Below are 24252 nucleotides of genomic sequence, written 5' to 3' on the forward strand. Positions count from 1 at the left end.
GCTGCCCCCCACCCAGAGCCACCACTGCCCATCCCCGTGGCCAGCAGCGTCCCCACCAGAGACTGACAGGACAGGGCTGCAGGGTACAAAGTGCCTTTATTGCCACCGCCGTGCTCCCCGAGGCGTGGGGACCCCAACCCCCGGTGGCGGGGGGGCTCCGGGCCCCTCATGTCTGCAGCTGCAGCAGGGTGGGGGTCGGGGGGGCCGGGGGCTGCGCCAGGCGGTGGCAGCCCTCCAGGTCCCCCAGCACCCCGAAAAGCCGGCTCAGCCCTTCGGGCACGGGGGCATCTGCGGGGGGGGGAGCAGCAGTGAGACCCCACAACCACCACAGCCCTCCCTGAGCCCCAGGAACATGTCCCACCCAGAGCATCCCCAGTGGGGTCCCCAAAATCCTCCCCCCCCAAACCTACCTTCACCCTGGGGGCCGTTTTGGGCGTTCTCCGGCTCCAGCAGCTCCCAGTACTTTTCCCTGGGGAGAGGGGGGAGAAGAGGGATGGGCCCGTGGCAGGAGACGGGGGTGCAGGGGGGGGTCTCCCCAGGGCAGGGGCTCACCTGAGGATCCCTCGGAGGCCCTGGAGGTGGTGGAAGAGGCGCTGAGCCTCCACCGCAGGGTCCAGGGGGTCGCTCCAGTCCTGCAGGGTGACGCCATGCCGCGTCCGGTCGCACCCGAGCCCTGTGGGACGGCAGGCTCACGACATGGCGGGGAGACCCCACCAGCACCCCCACGGGGGTCCTGGGTGCCCTCCCCGGTACCTGTCCTCTCCCTCTGGTGGCAGCAGCTCCATTTGTCCCCCCGGAAGACGCCGGGGTGGTAGGCACGGAGGACACGGGGGTTGTTGACGCACACCTTGCGCAGGGCGGACAGCCACTGGTTCAGCTCGTTGACGCACTGCGGGGAGGGCAGTGAGGGGGCTGTGACACCCCTTGGGGTGTGTGTGTGTCCCCTTGTCCCCATCCCACCTTGCACTGGAGGTAGGCTGTCTCCTGCTGCCCGCCTGCGCCCACATAGACCACCTGCATGACATGGGAGCTCCCGAAGCTCTTCTCCTCCACTTTCTCGGCAGCGAGGATGTCAGCCAGGGGGATGGTGCCGCTACGCTGACGGGGGAGACATGACACAGTGGGTCAGTGCCACCCACCCTGCCACCACCCTCACCGCCCCCCGGCACCCTCCTACCTCAGCACCGGGGCTCTTGCTGAAGCTGAGGGCCTCCCCAGTGAGGCAAAAGTGGACCTTCTTGGCAGCGGCGGCGGCGAGCAGTGGCCCCTTGCCCCGCGTCTTGTGGACGAAGAGCGGCCCCTCCTTCACCACCGTGGCAGGGGGGCCCAGCGGCCGCCCCTCACCTTCCTCCTCCTCCTCCTCCTCTTCCTCCATCCCCACCAGCCGGGTGATGAAGTCCTTCATCTGGGCGATGCCCTGCTGCAGGGCGGGCAGCAGCGGGGCCAGCCAGGCCTCCTTGGCCCGCCCGGCCGCTGGCTCCATGTTGCCCACTATCTGGACAGCCTGGAGACCCCCAGGGACAGTGGTGTCACCAGCAGCGGACCCAGCCCTCCCCATTAGGAAGCAGTCAGGCACCCCAAAAACCCCATCTGGATGACACCCCCCCGCAGTGTGCCCCCGTCCCACCTTGGCCAGAAGCAGCAGTGTGCGGCTGGTGCGCGCATCGCCGTGCGTCTCCCGCAGGTGGAAGAGCTTGGGGGTCATGACGGCCGGTGAAAAGAAGCGGAGGCAGAGGAAGCTGGTGACGGCCACAAACTTGGCATGCTGCAGCCAACCGAGGTGAGGGAGACATGTGAGGGTCTCTCCCAAAGCACGACATCCCCAATGGGTCTGTCCCAACGTGGGACACCCCTGGGCACCGCCTACATTGATGCTCCAGGGACAAGGGGGCTGGCTTCCAGCACCAGGGTTGTTTGGGTGCAGCATGGCCCTGCTGTCCCCCTGCACCCTGTCCCTGGGGGGCTGCCCCCATGCCCAAGAGGGGACCCCATCAACCAAAGCTGGGGACTGCACCCAGTGCACCCAGTCCCCTGGGGACACCCCTGTTTGACCCCCGGTCCATCCCCTGCCGCAGCCTGACCTGGTGCTGGGGGAAGCGCTCCCCGACGCGCTGGAAGAGCTGCCGGAAAGCGGCGCGGATGATGGGGGGACACGCTGGGGCTGACTTGACAATGGCACCCAGCAGCTCGCCCAGGTAGGACTGGAGGTGCTGGCGGCCCTGCTCGATCACCTCGCCCTCCGTCTGCACCCGGTGCAGCCCTGAGCACCTGTGGGCACCGGCACCATAAGCCCCACGCCCAAGGTCCCCCCCCGCCCCGCCGCCCCCTGCGCCCCTTACCCGACGTCTTTGATCTCCACCTTGCCAGGGTCCAGCTCCACGTACTTCTTCTCCTCAAACACGCGGGTGATGGTGGGTCCCAGGACGGCGTGCAGGTATGGCATCCCCGTCACCTGCCAAGGGACCGCACAGGGAACAGTGATGGGGCCACGGCCACAGGTTTGGCACCAGACACCCCCAGACTCCCCGATAAGGGTCTCCCAGGGGATTTTCTCCAACCTCCCAGCCCCAGGGGAAGACACAGCCCCACCAGCCCTCCCAGTACTCCCCCCGGGAACTGGCCCCAGAGCCGGGTGACCTGGGAAGAGCAGGTTTCGGGCAGTGTGGCACCTTGAGGAAGGACTCCATTGACTTGGAGGCCAGGGAGTTGCTCCGGAACAAAGTGTTGGGCTCACCTGCAAAACAGGAGAGGGTCTGTGGCCTGGGGGACGGCCACAGGTCAGCCACCGGGCAGCTGCAATCATGGGGGGCATTTACAGGGGCTGTGCCCTCCATCCCTGGCCCTTTCCATGGGAGTTACAGGGACTTCCTAACCTCAAATCACCGTCTCCTCCACCAACCTCAGCCAACCTCAGCCCATGAGTTGCTCAGGATGAACCCAACAGGTTCCCACCCGGAGTACAGCATGATGGCCGAACCTCAACTGTCACCCCCAAAAAAATCACCACGCAAGGTCCTGGAGGTTTTGCAGCCCCAGGAGATGGCTGGAAGCTTCCGGCTCCGCTCCCCACACCAGCCTTACAGGGCTTGGCCAGCTCCAGCTCAAAGAGCAGGTCCAGGAACTCCTTGACCAGCCCTTGGCCCAGGAAGAGTTTGACCAAGTTGATGGCGACCTCCTGCCGGCACTCGGCCGTGGTGGTTTCATCCAGGAGGGTGAGCAGGTGCACTTGGCCGTCCTGGTGGGGAGAGGCACCACGACGTGATGGCCCGAGGGAGATGCATGCCCAGGCAGAGCTAGAGGAAGGCGGGTGCCCCAGCAGGGCTTTGCATGGACCCCTCACCTGGCGCCCCGACTTCACCTCCTGGCACAGGAGCTGGACCAGGGGCTGGTAGCAGTGGGAGGGCAGCACCGTCTCGTCCCGCAGCCTCACCTGCAGCTGCAGTGAGCCCAGGCTGCCTTGGCGCCTGCAGGAGCACAGGGTGGGTGGACGGAGGGATGGAGAAGTACTTCACCAAGCAGGAGGTGGCCTGACAGCCTGGGAAAGCCTGGGCAGGCAGGCGGGGCTGCCCTGCACTTGCCCCCCCTCCCAGACAAGGGCATTTCCCTCCAAAGGGATGATGCTTCCCAGGAATGACCCCCTCCCCAAGGCCCCTGAGGGCACCGGGACCACCGCAGCACATCCCAGCACCCCCGTGCTGAGACTCACTCATCCTCCCTCGGCTTAGACTTGTCTGGATGCAGCCTGAACCAGCCCTCCTCCTGCCCGGCCGCCTCCAGCCCCTGGATGCTGAACACCACCTGGGAGGGGAGGGCAGGAGGGGATCGGGCGGGCAGCCAGGCAGGCCCGCCCGGCAGCAGTGAGGGGGTTTGGGAGCTCACCTTGCCCAAGAAGTCGTTCTTGCCAACGAGATCCCAGTCCCACACCTCCACGCACAGCTTCTCCTCGGTGGGCTCGGCCAGCTCAAACTCGAAGGTCTCGTTCCAGCGGGGGTAGCAGGATTTCTTGACCACCTGCAAAGGCAATGGCTTCATCCCCCCTCGCCGGGTGGATCCAACACCTCCCTGGGGACACCAAGCCACGGATGCCAGGGGACAGGCGTGGCTCCTAGCCAAGGTTCGGGCTTCCCAGGGGGATGATTTCACCTGCACTGCCGGCAGGTTGGGGGATTACAATAAAATGAATCTGTACTCACAGTGCTCTCCTGCACCTTCCCGTTGTAGCGCAAGCGGACAAAGGGGTCGGAGGCGCCATTCCGGTCCTTCCTGGCCAAATCCCTGCCAAGAAGAGGGGGAATTTGCCAGTATCCTCCCAAAACACCTACAGGCACCCACAGCACCCACTCCTCTCCTCAGTTCCCCAGCATCTCGAGATGTATGCCCTAAAGACCAGCAGACAAGGTGGACCTGCTTTAGGACCCCCATCAGCTGCTGGGTGGTGGGGAGGATGCTCTGCACCCAAAGGAGGAGAAGATCCTGACACAGTGGGGAAACTGAGTCACAGAGCCGCCAGGACTCACTGTACACGTCCCGGCTGCACACACAGCCCCCTGCCACCCCCGTGTCCCCTCCTCACCTGGCCTCCAGCACGGTGCAGCACAGCCGCCGGCCGCCCTGCCTCCCCAGAACCTCCACCTGCAGGTGGATCTCCCCCTGCACCTCCTCGTCAGGGTCCACCTCGCTGAGGCTCACCCAGCCGCTGTAGCCTGTGGGAAAAGGGGGCACCCCCATGGGGGAGGCAGTGGGGGGGCCCTCAGGACCAGCTCATCACAGGGGTGGGAGATGGGTCCCCGCTGGGACCCTCCTGGCCATGCGTCCCCCTACCCTTGGGGTGCTCTGCCAGCATGTCCCGGGTGATGCAGATCTTCCCGATAACGTCATCGCGGCTGGAAAACAAAAGCCGGGAGCAGGACACGGTGTGGGATTGGAGTCTGCCCGCTCCACCGGGCCCCAGGCAGGACAGGCCCTGCCGTGCATTTCAGGGGGGAAAAAAGGTGCCCGGGTGTCCTGGGATGGGGCCACCACGGTGTGTCTGTCCCCATGGAGCACATCAGCCACCCTTTGCTGCCAGCTGGAAAATAACCGCGGGAAATAACTTCACCCATTTGTGTCCCAAAGCCCAAGCCAGCATGGCCAGGTGTGGATTCTCTGGTGTCTACAATGGGGTTGAGCATGCAGGCAGCCAAAGCCATCAACCTCTGAGTCCCCATGCCCAGTCCCCACCACCCCACAGCCAACTTGACCATACCTGAGAGCATCCTCATCCATGACGTAGATGGAGACGCTGTGAAAGGTGGGCTGGAGTTGCACCTCATATTCCTCCCCCCAGAATGGGGACAGCGTCTTCCACACTGTGGCAGTCCTGCGGGTCAGATGGCACCAGTGACGGGGAGGACAGGGCTCCCTTGCCGGGGCACTCCCCACCTCCCCAGCCCTGTGAACTTCCCAGCTTTTGGTGACACATGGCTGGGGGCAGCACCCACAGTTTTGAACCCTCAGCTGGGGCAGGGTCCCTGTCCCGTCTTGTGGCTCTGGGCTGGCAAGACGTGGGGGGTGGCCAGGAGCTGCTGGACATTGCAGCCTGTGTCTGGGGGAGTGGCTCAGCCCAAAGCAGGGAATAATAATAATAGCAGTAGTAGTAGTAGTAGTAGTAATGTGCCTGCAGCAGGGTAGATGGAAGAACCCGCCAGGAGCCGGGTGTGCTGGCAGGTTTGGGGACCAGCCAGGGACATGGAGCCACTCACCTGATGATGGCCTCATCGTCGATCTTCACGATGCAGTACGGGTCGCTGCTCCCCGTGCTGGAAGGACACAGCATGGCCCTGTCAGCACCACCGGCTGCCCCACCAGCCCCCCGCCCCAACCCCCCGGGGCTCTCATGGTCATGGGTGACCAAAGCTTTCAGCCCTGGCCAAGCCTCCCACAGAGGGGGGACCTCGGAGGTGTCCCTTGTAGGCACGCCCCAAGGCTATGGGGTGCTGGGGGGCAGTTGGGGGGGGTACAAAGGCACCCCCAGAAGCCAGCGGCTGTGGTGGGTGGATTTGGCCATGGCTGCAGGCACATGGTGACCCCAGCTTCGCTCCTGGCCCAGGGAAACATGTCCCTGACTGCGTCCGGCCACCGCATCCCGCTGGCAGCTGAAGGTGGCTTTCCTCTTCCAAATAGGAAGGCAAGGAACAAACAAAATCCTCCCTTTCCCCGAAACGGCTCCAGGCACCCACAGCCCCACTGCACGCACTGGGAGCGGGGCCACGGCAGCCTGCTCCAGCCCTGGGGCGCAACCAGAGCCCTGACACCTCCATAGGGATGGGGACAACCCTGGGGACACCTCCAGCGATGCAGAGGGTGCGAAGGGCAGGCAGCGTGTGCCACGGTGGCCACGGGCTGTTGGCAGCCACCATGATGCTCTGACCCAGCTTCCTCCCTTGGGATGACCCAAGTCATCGCTCCCATGTGCAGCTGCCAAAAAAAATCACCATTTTACAGCTTATTGCCCCAGTTCATCAGAAACAAGATGACTCAGATGCAGGCAGGGGTGGGGGCTCTGGCCAGCAGCAGAGGAGCCAGCAGGACCCGGGTGCCGGCCAAGAGGGTGGAAAGGTTGTGGCTACCGTCCCACAGGCAGCTGGCGCAGAGCAGCCTGCTCTGAGCATGGTTACTCATTAATGCCGGTCCCGGTGGCATTCCTTAGCCAGCCACAAGTGCCTCAGAGAAGGGGGGAGCACATGGGTGGGAGTTTGGGGACCCCAAGCACAGAGTAATTTCCCCATCCCCAAACCAGGGAGGTTGAGAGCCAGCTGCTGGGGGGATTAAAAGGGTTTGGTGTGCTCCCTGCCCTGCAGAACACAGCTGCGGGGGGTTTCTCTGGGCTGTGCATCCCGGGCACCACGCCGACATCCCCATCCCGAGGCACCCCAACCACTTCGGGCCACGCATGGTGCTGGCAGCGCAGGCAGGTTGCTAAGAGCAGCTTTCTGCCTGCCTGCCCCCATCGCCAGCCGCCCTCCGGAGGGGGTTTTAATGAGCGCGGTGGCTGAAGCGCCATTAAGCGGAGCCTGTTGCTGACATTCCCTGCCTTATGCAAACCATCAGGCGGGCAGGGAGCACGCAGGCAGAAAGGGAACATCTGCCCACCTGAGCCGTGCCCAGCAACACCGGGCAGGCTTCCGATGGGAGCTGCCTCGATGCCAGCAGCAGGAAAACCTTGTCCCCAACATGGGGATGTTTTGAGTACGTGGGCTGCTTCACGTCCCCTGGGACGCAGGGTGCCACGAAGCGCCCTTGCAGCACTGGGGCATTGCATGCTCTGGGGATTAAAACACAGCGTGGCCAAAAGCCGTCCTCCGCAGGCTGCAGGAGCGGCTGCAGAGGTGCCCAAGCTGCTGGGGAGCCTGCGATCCGCATCGGTGGGGGATAAATCCCCACTGCAAAGGCAGGTGGGGAACCCAGCACCGCACCGGATGACATCGTCTGCACGGCATTGCCGTCCCTGGCGCTACCCAGTGCCTGGGAGATGTCAGGGGAAGGGATTTATAAGGCTTGCAGGCTCCCAGCGGGCACTGGGCGTCCTGCTGACGCCTACGCAGAGCATGGCTTGCTCCGGCCACCCACCCCGGCCCCTCCATGCTGGCACGGGCGGCCACAGGCAGGCGAGGCTGGGGGTTAGGTGCAGGGGAAGAGCTAGGAAAGGGGAAGGTTGGGCTTTAAAAGGGGAAATGAAGACTGAAGCTTTAAAGATTGATAGCACAGTACAAATTAGGGGCCAGGAGGAAGTAAACATGCGTGCTCCCCGCAGCCACCCGTCCTGGCGGGCAGCACTGGGGGCTGAGGCATTGAATTTTGCAATTAAAAATTCACTGGTGGAGACAGCGGCGCCGCTTTGCCCAGCCCTTGGAGGGGGGGGGGGGGGGGCAATAAAATAAAATAAAATAAAGCAGATCCTTTTCCTTGCTTTCCTGCAATGAAGATGCAGGGGAGGATTTTGCAGCGCTCAGCTGGGGGGGGGCTCACGCTCCCACTGTGTCCCAGGGCCGAGCCAGCGCTGCTGGGGCTCTTCCCGCCTGCCCGGATTCTGGCCCCAGCGTTAGGCAGTGACGTGCCGGAGGGTGAAAACAGGAGCGGGTTTCCTGACTCTTTATGGGCAGTTTCATGGTCTCGTGGCTGCACGGTGCCAAGCCCGTGCTGGGCGAGCGCTTGCTTGGAAGGCAAAACCAAACAGCGGCCCTTCTGCAGCGGGAGGAGGTGGGAGACCCACGGGCACAGCGGCGGCCTGAGCTAAAGCCCGGGGAAATCACACTGCTGCTGCCGGGGGAGAGGAGGGGGCTGCCGGTGGCACGGCTGCTTGGAGCAGGGTGGCACCGGGGAGGATGACAACGCACAGCAACATCAGCCAAATCCTGCTCCTGCGACTCCCTGTGCTGAATCCTGCAGGGACTGGGGGGCCCCAGGGGGGTTTGGGGGTGCCCCATCACCCATGGGTGCTTGCAAGCGGGGTCTGACGTGCAAACCCACCCGGGGCTGGCACTGACACTCCGCAGAAGGATTTCCCCAGGGGAAAGCGGCAGCGATCCCAAAGGCTGTGCCAGGGCAGAGCAGAGGAACCGGATCTCATAAGCCCCCGTTCCCAGGGGAGGGGGACGGCGGCCAGAGGCGGCCAAGGTCAGGCGGCGGCAGGTGAGTGTGCCAGATCCGGCGTGCGGATTTCCTTCCCCGCCGGGACAGCCGCCCTCCCTGCCCAAAGCCGTGTCCCAAAGCCACCGGTCCGGAAAGCTCCACTCAAGGTGTTATTGTACATCAGCTTTCTGCAACATGCTCTCCTAAAACCAGAGCCTCCTAAAAACCAGAGCCTCCTCATGCTGGTCCGAGCTCCTGGCAGGGAGTTATGCCAAAGGATTTAAAAATCAGGCCCTGACACATGGGATTTAAAAAAAAGAAAAAAAAGTCATGTTTCTTTCTGTGTTTATCCTCTTTTTCCATGACGGCTGCAGGGATTTTGCTGGTTTTCCGGCAGCCCTGACCCTGCCCAGCTGCCGAGAGCTCCTCAACAGCCTCCCGCTGCCTCCGCGGCTGGGGGCCACCCCGATGCCATCCCCCTGTCCCACCCCACACTGTCCCCACATCCCACCCCACAAGGACCAGAGCGATGCGGATAATGCTGGGACACGTGGGCAGCCCTTGGGGGGCTGCCAAGGAGGGAAAGCCCGACCCAAGGGGCCACTTCAGAGCCCCCTGGCCCGCAGCCAGGTGGGCTTGAGCCGGGGCTGGGAGCGGAGCGGTGACAGGGGCCAGAGTGCCGGGGCTCCCCCTGCTCCTTTTGGGGGGACGGCTGTGCCAGGGGTCCCGCTGCATGCCTGGGGGACCCTGCAAAGGACCCAGCTCCAGGGCCAGCTGCAGGTGGGGGGTGCACGGTGGGGGCACCCTGACCCCACAGCAGCACAGGGGGAACCCCACAAAGTGGGGGCACTGCTGGGGGCACCCCACAACACTGGGGTGCTCCTGGGAGGCAACCTCAAAGGCATCCCAGGGGGTGAACCCAAGCAGGGGGGACTCCTGAGGGAGCCCCCAAAGCACAGAGAGCTACTGGGGCACCCAAAGCCACCCTGGGGGGAACCCCCAAAGCAAGGGGGATCCCAAAGCCACCCTAGGGAGAACACCCAAAGCAGAGACACTGCTGGGGGGACACCCCAAAGCCATCCTGGGGGGAACCCCCAAAGCAAGGGGACCCCAAAGCCACCCTGGGGGGAACCTCCAAAGCACAGGCACTGCCTGGGGGGACCCCAAGCCATTCTGGGTGAGCCTCCAAAGCAAGGGGGATAGCCCAAAGCCACCCTGGGGGTGTCGCCAAAGCACAGGGACCTGCTGGGGGACACCGCACTGCACTCCTGGGGAAGGGGGGCTCCCTCCTGGGGATGTCTCCCCCAAGCCCTCCCGGCCCCCCGGGGGCACTCACATGTCCTTGGCGGGCAGGTTCCTGCCCTCCACGATGCGGATGGAGAGCACGCTCCGCCGGGCCATGGCGGGCGGGCAGCAGAGCCGAGCCGAGCCGAGCCCAGCGGAGCGGAGCGGAGCGGAGCCTCGAACCCGCGGCGCCCAGCCCCGCTCCCATGTGCGGGCCGGCGCCGCCGGCCGCCGATCACCGCGCGGGGCGGGGAAAGGGGCGGGGCCTGGAGCCCTTCGCAGGCGGCGATTGGGTGATTATATGGGCTGTCGGCCAGGGGGTGGTGCCCGGGCGGGTGTGGGCGGGGCGAGGCGCCGCCGGAGCGGGCGAGGAGGGACCGGACCCGCGTCGGGCCCCGCTGCCCCCGCTCCCCCGCGAACCCGGGGCTGCAGCCCCCGGCCCAGCGCCGGCCGCTGCCCCGCGCCCCAAACCCCACCCTTTGCTTGGGTTTTCACCTTGTTTCGTTCTTTAAGCACTGCCCGCCCCGGCTGCAGCACCCCCGGAGGGAGGGGTGGCATTTCTGGGGGGCCTGGTGCCATAAATGCAGGAGGGGGGACGGGGGACCCCTCCTGCGGGACCTGCCGCGGCGGGGGGCTCGCCCGCACCCAAAGCTGGGGCTCAGGGCTGTGCCGCCAGGCGCCGCTGATCCTCGGCATTGTTGCCCGGCTGCTGCGGGGACACGGCAGGGACGCCGCGGGGACACGCGGGGACACGCGGGGACACGCTGCCCCGTCCTGCAGCTCTGCCCCTCCGCCTCCCCCGCAGAGGGGGAGAGGGGCCGAGGCGCAGTCCCCTGCCACCGCCGCTCCCGCCTCCCCGCGTGCCGGCTCCAGCCTCGCACATGGTCGGGGCCGCACGTCCCCCCTCCAGCAGCGCCCGTGTGACGGGGACAGCCCCCCCCGCCGCTCGAAGCCGGTGACATGGGTGTTTCATGTCGGGGGCCGGGGTAGGACGGAGGGGACCCGCGTTTGCCAGATGAACCCGTCCCTTGGCTGCGCCCAGGCTGATCTCCGCAGGGGTTAATCGCCGGATTTGCTTGGTTTTCCTTGGCTGGGCTCCATGGAGGCCGGCTCCTGGCAGCGGCAGCGCAGGCGGGGGGCAGGTTGCGAACACCCTCCCGGCAGCGTAAGGACACCCCGGTAAGGGCGCGGTGACCGTGGATCGGGTATAAATGCGATGCCGCCCTTCGCACAGAGCCTACAGAAAAATATGGGGGTTTAGTATAGGTATATGCATATACATAGGTTGGATATTAGGACAAATTTCTTCACGGAAAGGGCAGTCAGGCCCTGGCCCAGGCTGCCCAGGGCAGGGGCTGAGTCCCCACCGCTGGAGGGATTTAAAAGCCGGGTGGATGTGGTGCTTAGGGACATGGTTTAGTGCTGGGCTTGGCGGTGCTGGGTTAACGTTGGACTTGGTGATCTTAGAGGTCTTCTCCAACCTAAACGATCCTGTGATGTGTATGTATATGATGTATACATTTATATGCATACCTGCCCTGACTCCACTTGATGAGGGGCATGGCCACCCTGCAGTTCTCTCTGGCCGCCTTGTCCTCAGCACCAGGGGGGTCTCATCCTGCCCAGGCTGCAGGATCAGGGCACCCACGACCTCAGTGCAGGATCAGGCCCCATGCTCTGAGCAGGATCAGGGACCCACACTCTGGTGCAGGATCAGGAATGCTGGATCAGGCCCCTCACAGCCCACTCCTCCCCAGTGCAGGATCAGGTCCCCACATCCCCCAGAGCAGGATTAGGCCCCCATGCCCCTGGTGCAGGATCAGGCCCCAGGCTGCCGGTCTCCTCTTGCCATCTCTTGGCTAGCGGGGGAACATCAGCAGCACCCGGGCAGGATTGGGCCAGCTTTGCCTGGGGAAGACCCTCCTCTGGGTTTGGGGCTTAGGGGAATCACCGTGGGCTGAAGGGAACAGGGAGAAACACCCCCCGTAACCCCCCCACCTCTGGGGGCATCTCTGTGCCCCTCACCCTGGCGCCAGGGCTGCTGGGGGGGCCTCGATCCCCATCCAAACCGGGCACATGCGGCACCGCATGGCCCGAGCCGGGTGTGAAAATGCTTCTCCCGCCCCAGAGCATCCCCGGCCTCACCCTGCCCTGGGTGACGAGGAACGGGGCTGCAGGTGCTTTTCCCAGGGGCTGTGCGAGGCGGTGAGGTTTTGGTGGGTGCCGTTCCCAGGGGGGTCACAAGCAGGAGATGGAGGCTGGGCGCAAAGCACGCGGAAAGGCTTTTAATCTCCGGCTCCCTGGGGCCCCAGTCCACAGGGCGGCTCTGGCCGTGCCCCCGCGGAGGCAGGCATCGTGCCACTGGCACCGATGGCGCAATTGCGAGGGCACCCAAGGGTGCGTGGGATGGTGGCAGCCGGCAGAGGAGCAGGCGGGGAGGCGGTGCAGTGCCGGGAGGGTGGTGGCAAGGGCTGCGGCGGGGGCTCAGAGCCGGGCGGCCGGCTGGTCGTAGGCGTGGTGGGTGTTGTACCGCCGCACCGTCACCGCCTCTGGCTTGCTGAAGGTGCTGCTGCCACCATAGGTGTCCGAGCTGGGGAGGAAAGGGCAAGGTGAGGGACAAGAGTGGAGGCCACGGGGTGCCGGTGTCACCGTCTCACGCTGGTCCCGCATGCCCAGCACCCGTCATGGCTCTGGGCAGTGCGGTGGGACGCAGGGGTGGCACTCACCCCCAGAAGCCCAGCATGGCCACCAGGCCGGCCAGCAGGATGGCAAAGAGGATGGAGAGGATGGAGGTGAGGGCGATCATGCCGGCGCTGTGCCCGCTGCCCATCACGGGGATGCTGCTGAGCGGCTGGGCTGGGGAGAGAGCGGGAGGGGAAGGAGCAGCACGTGCACCCCGGGGCAGCGCAGGGGGCAATCGCAGTGTGCAATTGCACTGTGCAAACACAATATGCAATCCCAGTGTGCAAAGGCACTGTGCGAATGTAATGTGCAATTGCAGTGTGCAAACGCACTGTGTGAACACAGTATGCAACGGTAGTGTGCAAACACCATGTGCAATTGCACCATGCAAATGCACCGTGCAAACACAATGCACCATCACACGATGCCACCACACCCCAGCAGGACCCGCAGCAGCACCCTGCCTCAGTTTCCCCGGCTGCGCACAGGAACGCTGCACCCCGAGCCGCTGGTGCTCAGCGTGCAGCCCCCTGGGACCACCCTGCACCCCCCACACCCCGCAGCTGCAGGATGGGTGCGAGGGGCAGGATGAGCACCCCAGCAGCGGTACCTGTCCTCAGGGTGATGGGCTCCGACCAGGCTGTCTCGGCCACGGGCTTGGAGCCGTCCAGGGCGAGGAACTTCACCCTGGGGCGGGAGGGGAGGTTGGCCATGCTCCCCCGAGCCAGGCGGCTGCGGCAGGTCCCGGGGGGCCACGTCCCCGTGAGCAGGCTCACCGGTATGGCCCGGGGCCGGGCAGGGGGCCGTTGCAGGTGGGTCTCGTCTTATCCTCGATGCAGCTGGTCTCGCTGCCGACGCGCAGCACAGTGATCTCCCCGGGGGGTTTGGGGCAGGGGTAGTTGAGGATGGTGGTGTTGAGGGTCATGTAGGCATGGGCGCTGGTGGGGAAGTTCTGGAAGGCCCAGTGGGGGGTCCCCGGTCCCATGCTGTTGTTGAAGTTCTCTACGGCTGTGGAGATAGGGGTGAGGAGGGACCCCAAGGGGCACGGGGAGACCTGCGCTCACCCCTGCCCGGGGCTGCTCCCCCGGGGCCTCGCCGCAGCCCACCTACCCTCGGGGACGGCCACCACCAGCCAGATGACGGCGTCGTCTTGCAGCTGGGTGAAGACGCAGCGGGGCTGCTCCAGCACGAAGGTGGAGGTGGTCGTCAGGCCCCCCAGGGGGGTGCTGGCCAGGGTCGGCACGTACGTGAGATTCGCTGTGGTGAGAAGCCCAGGGGGATGTGGCGGAGGGTGCGGACGCCTCGCTGCAGCCCCTGACCGGTGGCTCCGACCGGCTGCGCCGGTGCCGGGGGCTCAGCGTGGGGACACAGACAGGAGGGAGCTGACCCCTGTGATCCCGGCTGCGGGGCTCCCGCTCCCCTCCCGGCTGCGGTTTTGGGCTCAGACATGTTTCATGAAAAGAGGAAGCAAAGACGCTCCCGTGCCACCACCCGGGGAGGGGCACCCCTGCGAGACCCCAGAGGACCCCACGCTGTGCCAGCAGACCCAGGAAGGTGACGCCAGGGACACCAGGGGTGGCACCCAGAACAGGGGGGGCATCAGCTGCCCCACGCCTCCAGGCTGGGTGGGGGTCCCAATGCCCCTGCACAGGGGACCCCCACAAGCAGGGGACAGCAGGGACCCCAGCCCAGCCCGATGGCGTTGGCGGACTCACCCAGGCCGTGGGCCGCTGCCAGGAGCAGGAGGAGCAGTGGGAGCATCGTGCAGGCGCCTGGGTGCCGAGGGCGGGAGTGCAGCGGAGCTCCACGTCCCCGCGGGACCCAACTGCGGCTGCCAACCGCCCACATTCCTGCGCTGGCCGCAGCCCCGCAGCAAACAGGTCAGGCTCGTTTCCTCAGGGAACATTTGCTATGCCCAAGCGCCCACCAGTGAGGCGTGCTGAGAACTGCCACGCTTGTGGCACGGGTGGGCAACAGCCTTCACCCAGGCAATGGGGCAGAGAGTGCCACCCAGGGCGATGCCCACCTCGGGGCTCCCCGCAGACCCCACTGGTGCCAGCATGTGCCCCCCCCGACACCAAATGCCACCAAGCTGAGGCCCCGGGTGGTTTTTGGGGGTCCCGGTGCCCCCATCTTCCACAGCTCCAGCCCTGCGTGGCCGATGGCGGGGGCCTGGTGAACAGAGCACCAAGCTGGTCCATGAGCAGGGTGGCAGGCGGAGGAAAGGCATCGTCCCGCAGCCGGGCAAGGAGGAGGCAGTGAAAGATGTAACGAGAGAGTTTACTTGGCAGGACACGGAGCAGGAGGCCGGGGGGCAAAGCAGCCCAGCCCCGGGGGGCTGCACCTGCAGCCGGGGGGCAGGGGCTGGGGCAGGGCCGGGGGGATGTGGTGGGTCCTGTAGGACCTGCGGGCGAAGGCGCCGGTCCCCGAATCCCGGTGGCACAGGGACCTGCACACCTCGGCGCTGCAGGGAGAGACAAGCAGAGGTGTCAAGAGGGGTCTGCAGGGCTCTGCTGGCCCCCCTCGCGCCGACCACTGCCACAGAGCCCTTTCTCCTTGCCAAACTGCGGCAAACCCCCAATTTAAGAAAAAAAAAAGGCTTTTTAAGTCTTAAAAACCTCTCCTTTGCTCCATCTCTTTGCCGATGGAGCCGAGGAAGGGGTGTTCTCCTGGGGCCCCCGCGGACACGTCCCTCCAAGCATGTCCCCGCACAGCCCCCGTACCCCACGGCGCCGAGCACCGCTGCGGCCAGCACGGCCCCCAGGCTGGCGAGGATGGAGGTGATGACAACCACGTCGCTGCTGCGGCGCACGGGCGCGGGGTCGATGGTGCTCGGGCTGCCGGCTGGAAGGAGGCGGGATGAGGAATGTGGGGGTACATGGAGGGCTCAGGGATGGTGCGATGGAAAGGGAGGGATAGGGTGGCCAGGGGATATCGGGAACCGCTTCTCCCCTCCGGGTTTTGGGGTGATGGCATAGGGCCGATGCTGTGCCACATGCTGGCACCCCAACCGGGCAGGTGTGGGGGACCCGCGGGGGGACAGCAGTGCCACCGGTACCTCTCCGCAGGAGGATGGGGTCAGACCACCTTGTCTCTGCTTTGGGGCCGTGGCAGCCCATCACCAGGAACTTCACCCTGCGGGACAGATACGGCGCTGACAGCACAGGGGGACGTGCACAGCCTCCGTGGGGAATTACCCCAGCCAGGAGCTGGGGGGTCCATCCCGCCAGCCTCACCTGTAGGGCCCCGGGGAGGGCAGGAGCCCGTTGCAGGGGTCCCGGCCACCCTGGCCCCCGCATGCCGTGTCACCCCCGACCCGCAGGATGGCCGGGCTCGGGGCCGAGCAGGCGTATGCGGCCGCCGCCATCTCCAGTGTCATGTAGGAGTGGGTGGTGGGCAGCCTCTCGTACAGGGGCACGTCGGCCCGGGACGGGGGGTTTCTGAAGGCGGCTGAGGCTGCATGGCACACACGAGGGGTGAGTGGCTGCAGCGAGGGTCCCCCGTGTCCCCCCGCCATGGCAGGGAGCATGTGCCAGAGCAGTGGGCACTCACCGTTGGCAAAAGCCACCGCCAGCCAGACGGTGTCGGAGGCGTTGGTGTGCTGGTCGAAGATGCAGCAGGGCCTCTCCAGCGCGAAGGTGGTGGCGGTGAGCTTCCCCGGCAGAGCCGCGGGGGGCACGTGGGGCATGTAGGGCAGCAGGGCTGGGGGGCAGGCGGTGAGCGGGGGGACACCCTGTGCTCCGCACTGCTCAGCAAGCGCCTCACCCCAGCCTGCATCCATGCTGGGGTCCACGAACACCGGTGCTGGCACAGCGGGGCTCAAGGGATGTTGGCAGTGCCAGCACCAGGGGGATGGCACCAGTGTGGGGATGCCCCAGCCATGCCCAGCCCCATAACTCCCTCCCCGGCACAAACACCTTGCAAAGACCCACGGGGAAAACACCTCGCAGCCCCTGTGAGCCCCCGTCCCCCTCTGCCCCGTCCCCCCCGGGGAGTCACCCAGGCCCGTGGCTGCGCCCGTCCCAGCCAGCGCCAGCAGCACCCACGGCAGCTCCATGGCGTCGTCCCGGTGGGGCTGGACGTGCTGCCCTGCTCCGCTCACCCCGTCCCACTGCCGAGGGGACAAACCGCCCTGTGAGCCCCTGCAGCGGGGACCGCCTGTCCCAAGGTGCTGGACCCTCCCAGCCCCACATTCCTGCACCGGCTCTGCCGGCCCAGCAGGACCCCGCGGGCAAAGGGGCCGGCTGCACCTCCCGGGTCACCTGCTGGTCCCAAACCCCCCAGGGAGCCACCCTGCTGGACCCCGGTGCCGAGGTGCTGGAGCGGGCTGTGAGGATGCGGGGCACAAGCCTGTGATGTGAAAGGGGAAACTGAGGCACAGAGGAGGCACCGGAGGCACGTTCAAGGACCAGTCGGCAGGAGTCGCAGGTTTTGTCGGGGCTATGGGGACAGCCAGACAAGTGGTCCTGCACCCCCATTTGCCCCACCAGGACCTGACTCCCTGCGGGTGCCCCATGCCCACCCGGTGCCCAGAGCCAGGGCGAGGAGCGGGCCCGGGTCCAGCTGGTTTTGGGTGCAGCCAGCCTTGCCCCGAGGGCGGGGAAGCACTCCAGAGCCATCACACCCAAAGCTCACCCAAAACCCCAAGCGTTCAAGGCAAACGGTCCCACCCAGCACCGGGGGCGTGGAGGCACCCAGGGTCCAGGGCCACCCCATGCTGGCATTTCCCCATCCATCCTTCCCCCTCGCTGGCAGCAGGGCTGGGCCATGGCCCCGCTCCCTGGGGAAAGGCCCCCGAGCCCTTGGGACGGGGCCAGGGACAGCGACCCTGGGACGGGAGCTGTGCCACAGCTCAGGGGCCCCCGCCGCCCCCCCAGCTGCTCCCCAGGCAGAGGGGTTTGGTTTGAGGGCTCCTTCTCTGGTGTTTGCCAAGGGCAGCGGCTGCCCACTCCCGCGTGGAAGGGAATTTCCCCCCCTTCCCGAAGGGGCCGGGACCGCGCCTTCAGATTAAGTGGAAATGGGGCATTCAAAGATTACACAGCCCAGCTGCGGAGGGGAAAACAGGCGCAGCTGCAGCCTCCATCCCTCCCCGCTCTGCCAGTCCCTGCCTTATTGCCCTCTCCTCCCCAGCAGGGCCTGCCCCGGTCCCCGCCAGCAGCAGATGCCCACGGGGACATGCCAGCCCCCTCGGCCACCCCAGAGCCCTCCTTTGCGCTCCCCGGCGGGGCGAGGGAGGCCGGGTGACGCAGGGGGACACTGAGTCACAGTTTCAGCTGCTGGCACCCGCTACTGGGCCGCAGGGCCAGCATGCCTGTGGGGTCAAGGCTTGGCTAATAATAACCTCCCTGCTGCAAACGAGCCGGCACCGCAGGGGAGAGGGAGAAACCCCCACCCTGGGTCTCCAGCCAGGGCCAGGGGGACCCAAGTCTTTCGGTCAGACCTGTCCGGTAGCATTATAAGCACTTATTTTGGGATCTGTCCCCTCCTGGTTCCAACTGGCACCACGGCATCGCAGTCATGCTTTTGCCCCACGCCAGCCCTGGAGCCTTCCCCCTCCGCGGGCTGCAACCCCTGCCCCAGGGCAGAGAGGGGACCGGCTTCACCCCAGGGCAGAGAGGGGACCGGCTTCGCAGCATCTCCCTGCGCAGCGGTGCCCGAGCACCCGGCTCTGCTGCTTTCCACCCCTTTGCTGCCTGCATCCCCCCGCCGCGGGGGCTAAGCCGTCTCAGGGCTCAGCACCGATGTGGCAAGGATTTTAGGAGATGCCTCATGTCCCCGTGGCGGAGGATGTGACAGCCAGGGACGAGCCACTGAGCCTGGCCAGCTCACGCTGCGGTGCCCGGGCCCTGGACCAGCCCAGACGCGGGGAGGCTCCAACTGATTCACGCACAGGAGCATCTGCTGAAGATGCCTCGGGCCAGCTCAGCGGGAAATTCTGGCTTTGTACAGGGCTGGGTGAACCCTGCTCAATTTTCTCTTCAATTCACTGTTTTGATTGCTGGGACAACATGATCTGGGGATAGAAAGCTGAGGTTCAAACTCGAAATCTCTCCCTTTCGCAAGCAGGGTGGGAAAGGAGCAGGCACAGCCCGTTTCTGTAGAGCTCAGCAACACGTAGACACGTACCTGCTGCTCCCGAGGAGCTCCCAATTTTGCAGCATCCCCAGACTTGGCTGGGCGTTTGAGGGCTTTCTGCCTAGAACCTGCAGCAGAGGGTAACCAGGAGGCTGCAAGCACAAGATGGACACTGGGGAAAGCTCCAGCCCTTGACAGCTCTGAAAAACCTTTCATTTTTATATTGGCGTGACGGAAAGAACATCGTCCGTCTGCCGGTCCAGGACATGCTGTCCCAGGAGGATGCTGAGCCAGCAGCTACCACAAAGCACGGCCACGTCCCGGATCTCCTGGGAAGGAGGTGAAATGGCAGCTGGCACCAGGGCCTCTGATGTGCCAAAGGGATTTAATGTGGGCAGAGCTCCTGGGACTTGCAGCTGGGGCCGGTGGCCAGAACAGCCAGAAACAGCTCTTAGAAAGGCTTCAGCTACCAGGTGACAAGAAGCCCGGGGACAACGTACAGCAAGGCCACCAGGAGTGGGGCAATACCCTCATGCAGGGTGCTAGCACTCGTAACGGGCAGAGTTCACGGTACAGGAACGTGCTCCTGCCCAGAGAGCATCTCTGATGGCAGCCTTGCACCGCTGCCATCCTGCTCACCGCCCAGCTGGCCGCAGAGGCGGGGAGGAAGGTGGCCTGTCACGGCCTGCTGGCACCAGCTCTCCCTGCAGCAGCACAAAGCTTCACCGGGCACAAACAGCCCCAAACTGCTGCCATTTCACCTGAGAGGGGGGGAAAAGAGGGGCAGGCCCTGCCAGAAGGGCTTCAGGACGATAGGAGTGGGGATGGCGGCTCGCAGCAAGGGCAGGGGGCTGCGACTTCCCCCAGGATGGACGCTGCTGGGTCACCTCTGCCTGCACCATGGCCGCGCCCCGTGTCCCGCCCCTGCAGAGATTTGTGTCCTTCCAGCAGAGCTGACCTTTCCCTCCTTTCTCCTGGCTGGATCGGGTGTCCCCAGCTCCACGGAGCGGGCTGGTCCCCCAGAGAGGGCCACCGAATGGGGAAGCACCCCAAGCCATCAGGCAGCTTGAAGGCAAAGCAGCGACTTGCCGTGGAAATGAAGTGTTTATTACGACCAAGCAGAGACGCAGGGGCAGGAGGGAGGAGGCTTTGCCGGAAGAGGCTCCTCAGAGACAGGAGGGAGGCCCTCGCTTGCTTTCCAGCTGGTCAAGTGGGAGCACGACACCCCCCCTCTCCCTGTCCTGTCCCCAAGCATCACCAGGGCAAGGTTCTGCCTTCACAAGGGGGTCTGTCACCTCAGGACCACTCTCCCAGCTGGTCCTGGCTGTGGCCATCAACCCTATCCAGAGATGCAAGCGTGGTTTCTACAAAAATATCCTTCCCTCCCAAAAAAAAGGCCGTAGAGAGCAGGCAGGGCTCCCGCGGTACAGTGTTATTGCTCAGTGTGACAGGCGGTCAGACACAGGAACTTAAGGCAACAGGAATAAGTGCACTAGGTGGGCCCCGCGAGGCGTGCACGGCACAGCCGGGCCCCCGCCAGCTCATTGTCCCAGGCAGTCCTCGGTGACGCCCTGCGCAGCCAGCTCCGCCAGCACATTGTCCAGGTAGTTGGGGTCGGGGTAGCCGTGGCCGCTCAGGTTTGTGTCCATCTCCGTCTTGTGGTGGATCTCGTTCCACACCACGGTGTTGCTCTCACCGGTGGTGCTGGAGGTGCCTACTGTGAAAATCAGGCGTCTCTTCCAGGCCACCCTCAGGAGCTCCAGAACCTAGAGGTGGAAAGAGGAAAACCAAAGCTGGGTTCAGCAGCGAGGAGACTTGAGCCATGAAAGCAGCTTCCCAGAAGCTTAACAGCCTAAATCCTTGCTCTAGCAGGAGGAAACCAAAGATCCCAGCATCAGAAGCCCTTCCTTCTGCAGGGACTTCTGGAGACGCCGCTCTTTCCCCGCGCCGCGGCCAAGGGCCCCCGCGTTAAGGAGCACCCAGCGCACCCGAGGGCCGGCTCGCAGCCTTCAGTGCAGGGCTTGGGGGTGGTGGGGGGCTGCGGGACAGGCTGCGGGACAGGCGCTGGAGGGGGGGGGCAGCCGCACGGCGCCGGGGGAGGCTCGGGGGGGCTCTGGCGAGTTGGGGAGGCGCCGGGGGGGTGTTCGCCTCCTTCCCCTCCTCCCTTCCATCAGCTCTCGCTCACTCCCCGGGGCTGCCCTGGCCCCGCTCGCCCCCAGCAGCCCGGGAGCCGACCTCAGCGGGCGGGCTGAAGCTTCCCGTCCCGCCACCCCCGGGCGGCCAGCGGGCAGGAGACACCCCCGCCCCCTCGAAGGGGCTCGCTCGCCTCCCCGCTGCTCCCGGTCCTCACCCAGCACCGGGAACCGCGCCCGCCCTGCGGCGGCAGCAGCGGAGGCGGCGGCGCTGCGGAACCGCGCTGTGGCCACGAGGCGGCAGCAGCGAGCACCCGGCGGCAGCAGCGAGCACCCGGCGCCTGCCCAGGGCGGCCCCGGCGCTGCCGTCCCGCGCTCTGCAGGCCAAGCAGCGGGCGGCAGCGGCGCGTCCTTACCGGGGGGCAGCACCGAGCGCGGCGGCATCGCCCCGCAGCCGCCGCATTGCCGTTACCGGCGACCGGCAGCGGGGAGCATGCAGACGCCACGGCGCACATGCGGTAATGCGCACCCGCGGTGCCCGGGCTGCAGTACCACGTTGGGTCGCCGGGAGGCAGCAGGGAGCCCGGCAGCACCTCTTAATTTTCGTTTTCGGAGTACTCAGCAGGATGAGCGGGCGGTAACTGCGTGCCGGGGGTACAGGGCTTGTATTTCTCTGCCCTTCTCCCCCCCGCGGCCCAGGCAGCAATAGTCATTGCCTCTGTACCAAAAATCGTCCAAGTGGCTTGAGCATTTCAGTCCTTTGCGTTTGTCTGCTTTGGGCCCCTCACCCCAAGGCGGCCATGGAGGGGCTGGAGCGTGGCCAGAGCAGGGCAGCGAGGCTGGGGCAGGGGCTGGAGCACAAGGCTGGGGAGGAGCGGCTGGGGGAGCTGGGGGTGCTCAGCCTGGAGAAGAGGAGGCTGAGGGGAGCCCTCATCGCTCTCTACAACTGCCTGAAAGGAGGCTGGAGCTGGGGGGGGTCGGTCTCTTCTCCCCGGTAACAAGTGATAGGACAAGAGGAAACGGCCTCAAGCTGTGCCAGGGGAGGTTCAGGTTGGATATTAGGAAAAACTTCTTCACCGAAAGGGCAGTCAGGCCCTGGCACAGGCTGCCCAGGGGAGTGGTGGAGTCCCCATCCCTGGAGGTATTTAAAGGCCGGGTGGATGTGGTGCTTAGGGACATGGTTTAGTGGTGGCCTTGGCAGTGCTGGGTTAATGGTTGGACTTGATGATCTTAAAGGTCTTTTGCAACCTAACCGATTCTATGATTCTGTGATATACCACTAAGCCACCTACCACCCTACCCACAGTCTCCTGAGGAATGGGAGGGGAAAACGGGCAAAATGCATAAAGGCAGCCAGCTGGGTAGAAGTCAGTCTTTTACTCTGTCCTAGGTTTAAGTTAGGTTTTGGCAGGGGGGTTGGAACCAGATGATCTTTAAGGTCCTTTCCAACCCAAACCATTCTGTGATTTTAAGTATACAAAGCAGAGACAAGGGAAATAGACCGACACTATGAAAGACTGCGTGTATTTTACAAGAGGTAGGTAATCTAAACTTGTTTTTACTCTAGCAAATGCAACCCTTTATTTTAAGCTGTTAAAAGCATTTGAGGTTATTGGAGGTTTAGTGCCATCAAAAAGGGATAAGAGAGGAAAGAAATCTCTAACACAGAATAAGAGATGCAGAAGGGGTCCTAAAAGGCTTAGGCAGGCAAATGGAGGCTCTGGGGCACATCTCCTGGCATCCAGCACAGCAGAACATAACTGACTGGAAGTGGAGCGCAGAGCTCCCAGAACGGCCCTGAGTGGCTCTAACCCTTCCCCTCCGCTGTGACCCTCCCCAAGGATTCCCCCACCGTTCCCCGCTTTGGCACAGCCCCGACCTGGCCCAGCTCCGTGTCCAACCGACCTAAGGATGCTAAGACTCCTCAGTAAGCTCCCCCCCGTCGTCCCCCTCTGGCGCAGCCCCAGCAGCCCTTAGGGCTGGTCCCCATCTCCTCAGACACAACGTGTAACGCCCTCCCTGGAGCTCTGTGTTGAGACACTTTTTACTGATTGCAAAGGGAGATGGATTTGAGTGGCCCCCGTGGGAAGCCACCGCCGGGCACAACCTCCGTGGCACGCCCAAGAGCCGAGGGAGCTCCGCTCGTGGATGGTGACGTGGTGTGTCCATCAGGGACGGTGGGTGCTGAGGCCGGGGGAAGCCAGGTGCGTCCCCCACGGGGTGGTGGTAACACGGGGCAGCGTGTGAGTCCAGCCCCACAGAAAGGAGGCAAGCGGCCCATGTCTCGCTCACTCGGACACACTGCCGTCGTGCCTTCGGAGAGCCTCTGGGGAAGCATCCTTGCTGAGGGCTGTTTGTGCCATCTGGGAAAGGCACAATGAGATCTAGTGCTGGGAAGCAGAAATGAAGCACACAGTCTGTAGAAACAAGTCTGTTTGTTTGTTTTTCCTCCGTGGGAAGAATCAACTGTTGGAACAACTTGTCCGAGGAGGTACTGGATTTGCTAGTGCTTGGAGCTTTCCAATCAATGTTATACATCTGTATAAAATCAAAGAGCTGTATTTTATGACATTGAGGCAGTTTGACCACTCTAACGTTTGTACTAAGTTTAGTTAGCTGAACATACTCAAGGGCAGTAGGAGTTCACTTCTTTCCAGTATGGGTGATCCAGAGTTTCTGTTTCGTCAGCTACTTGGGAATGACAGACAGATGGGACAACTGAAAATTTGTCTAGAGGAGTTACGGCAGTGTCACAGGTCTTGAGACAGCAAAGAGTATTTGAGGGAGCATGTTACTAAGATCTTAGCTGTGTGCTATTAGCTAACAGGCCCTGCCTGAGGAAGGAAATCATCCCAATGCCCATTTCTCTTAGGATGGGACCGATCCATTTTCTCTGGTGGGAACATTCCTGCCCTCTGCTCCTTGTGCTTGCCCTTGCCCTGCAATTAATTCAGTGCCTCCCTGGTTTGGTAACTGTGCTGTCAGTGAGGCTGTGCTGTGACACTGTTACTTCTAGCTTGCTTTCTTTAAACAAACAAATTAAAACCCCCTCCACCCTGGGGATTATCTTCGTTATCTAGTTTATACCATCACAGCTCGGACCATTGTAGCAGCTCTGTGAAGAGAAATGGGGATGGGACAGTGAGAAGGAACTACTTGCCCTGGCTTCACAGCCTGAGCAAGCCTGACTCTCTATTTCACCCTGAGGCTAGAAAGAGAGAAGTGATTTGCCCAGCGTGGCTGAGCCAGCTTCTGTCAATGCTAAATTAGCACTTGGCCATACCTGGCTTCTGGCCTGCAGGCAAAATGCCAGTACCCTGGCTCGGTTTGTAGGTATTTGCAAAGTATAACACAGAATACCCACTTCTTCTCTGCTCCTGCATCCAAAATAAGGGAGTGAGAATATGACAAGCAACTGAGAGCACTTTGCAGATTTATGGTCCTCGGGGAGTTTTACTCATGCTATCGG

General features: G+C 64.1%; 4 protein-coding genes across 5 annotated transcripts; all 4 read right to left on the minus strand.

The window, feature by feature from the left end:
• Nucleotides 1-77: 77 nt before the first annotated feature.
• On the minus strand, nucleotides 78-10107 carry LOC104008515 (ras GTPase-activating protein 4). Of its 2 annotated transcripts, none has more exons than XM_087751630.1 (20): nucleotides 9947-10107; nucleotides 5742-5798; nucleotides 5246-5359; nucleotides 4822-4883; nucleotides 4574-4703; nucleotides 4194-4275; nucleotides 3880-4011; nucleotides 3707-3798; nucleotides 3341-3464; nucleotides 3082-3235; nucleotides 2670-2734; nucleotides 2340-2452; nucleotides 2082-2268; nucleotides 1628-1765; nucleotides 1178-1504; nucleotides 961-1098; nucleotides 754-889; nucleotides 553-673; nucleotides 411-469; nucleotides 78-288 (listed from the first exon to the last, which is right to left on the minus strand). In XM_087751630.1, the coding sequence occupies exons 1-20, from the start codon at nucleotides 10009-10011 to the stop codon at nucleotides 167-169; spliced, it is 2418 nt and encodes an 805-aa protein (XP_087607756.1). In that variant the 5' UTR covers nucleotides 10012-10107; the 3' UTR covers nucleotides 78-166. The 2 variants fall into 2 exon arrangements, with proteins under 2 accessions (XP_087607756.1, XP_087607755.1); XM_087751629.1 differs by having other exon boundaries at nucleotides 3880-4062.
• Nucleotides 10108-12158: 2051 nt separating this feature from the next.
• Nucleotides 12159-14401, minus strand: UPK3BL1 (uroplakin 3B like 1). The gene is made up of 6 exons (XM_087751988.1): nucleotides 14292-14401; nucleotides 13687-13833; nucleotides 13353-13584; nucleotides 13187-13263; nucleotides 12621-12750; nucleotides 12159-12484 (listed from the first exon to the last, which is right to left on the minus strand). Exons 1-6 carry the CDS (start codon nucleotides 14335-14337, stop codon nucleotides 12379-12381), a joined length of 738 nt encoding a protein of 245 aa, XP_087608114.1. The 5' UTR covers nucleotides 14338-14401; the 3' UTR covers nucleotides 12159-12378.
• A 455-nt stretch (nucleotides 14402-14856) lies between these two features.
• Nucleotides 14857-16470, minus strand: LOC104016139 (uroplakin-3b). The gene is given in 7 exon segments (XM_087752078.1): nucleotides 14857-15040; nucleotides 15300-15420; nucleotides 15635-15711; nucleotides 15813-16032; nucleotides 16129-16321; nucleotides 16376-16435; nucleotides 16438-16470. Coding segments are annotated over 7 exon segments (888 nt in total).
• A 3598-nt stretch (nucleotides 16471-20068) lies between these two features.
• On the minus strand, nucleotides 20069-21322 carry LOC148056295 (putative E3 ubiquitin-protein ligase DTX2). Its single transcript, XM_087751997.1, has 2 exons — nucleotides 21200-21322; nucleotides 20069-20417 (listed from the first exon to the last, which is right to left on the minus strand). Exons 1-2 carry the CDS (start codon nucleotides 21296-21298, stop codon nucleotides 20193-20195), a joined length of 324 nt encoding a protein of 107 aa, XP_087608123.1. The 5' UTR covers nucleotides 21299-21322; the 3' UTR covers nucleotides 20069-20192.
• Between the last annotated feature and the right edge of the window lie 2930 nt (nucleotides 21323-24252).

This window comes from Nipponia nippon, unplaced genomic scaffold (genome assembly GCF_047370975.1).
Source record: "Nipponia nippon isolate SJK-2023a ecotype South Korea unplaced genomic scaffold, ASM4737097v1 scaffold_15, whole genome shotgun sequence".
NCBI lineage: Eukaryota > Metazoa > Chordata > Aves > Pelecaniformes > Threskiornithidae > Nipponia > Nipponia nippon.

What these genes read in the sequence shown, in the direction of transcription:
- LOC104008515 (XM_087751629.1), bottom strand. Translation starts at nt 10,011, where the DNA reads ATGGCCCGGCGGAGCGTGCTCTCCATCCGCATCGTGGAGGGCAGGAAC. An exon ending in AGCGCTTCCCCCAGCACCAG is followed by an intron (nt 1,766 to 2,081) that starts GTCAGGCTGCGG and finishes GGTTGGCTGCAG; the next exon opens with CATGCCAAGTTTGTGGCCGT. An exon ending in CAGCCTACCTCCAGTGCAAG is followed by an intron (nt 890 to 960) that starts GTGGGATGGGGA and finishes CCCTCCCCGCAG; the next exon opens with TGCGTCAACGAGCTGAACCA.
- UPK3BL1 (XM_087751988.1), bottom strand. Translation starts at nt 14,337, where the DNA reads ATGCTCCCACTGCTCCTCCTGCTCCTGGCAGCGGCCCACGGCCTGG. An exon ending in GGCAGCGGCCCACGGCCTGG is followed by an intron (nt 13,834 to 14,291) that starts GTGAGTCCGCCA and finishes TTCTCACCACAG; the next exon opens with CGAATCTCACGTACGTGCCG. An exon ending in GCCCATCACCCTGAGGACAG is followed by an intron (nt 12,751 to 13,186) that starts GTACCGCTGCTG and finishes CTCTCTCCCCAG; the next exon opens with CCCAGCCGCTCAGCAGCATC.
- LOC148056295 (XM_087751997.1), bottom strand. Translation starts at nt 21,298, where the DNA reads ATGTGCGCCGTGGCGTCTGCATGCTCCCCGCTGCCGGTCGCCGGTAAC. An exon ending in GCGCTCGGTGCTGCCCCCCG is followed by an intron (nt 20,418 to 21,199) that starts GTAAGGACGCGC and finishes TTCCACCTCTAG; the next exon opens with GTTCTGGAGCTCCTGAGGGT.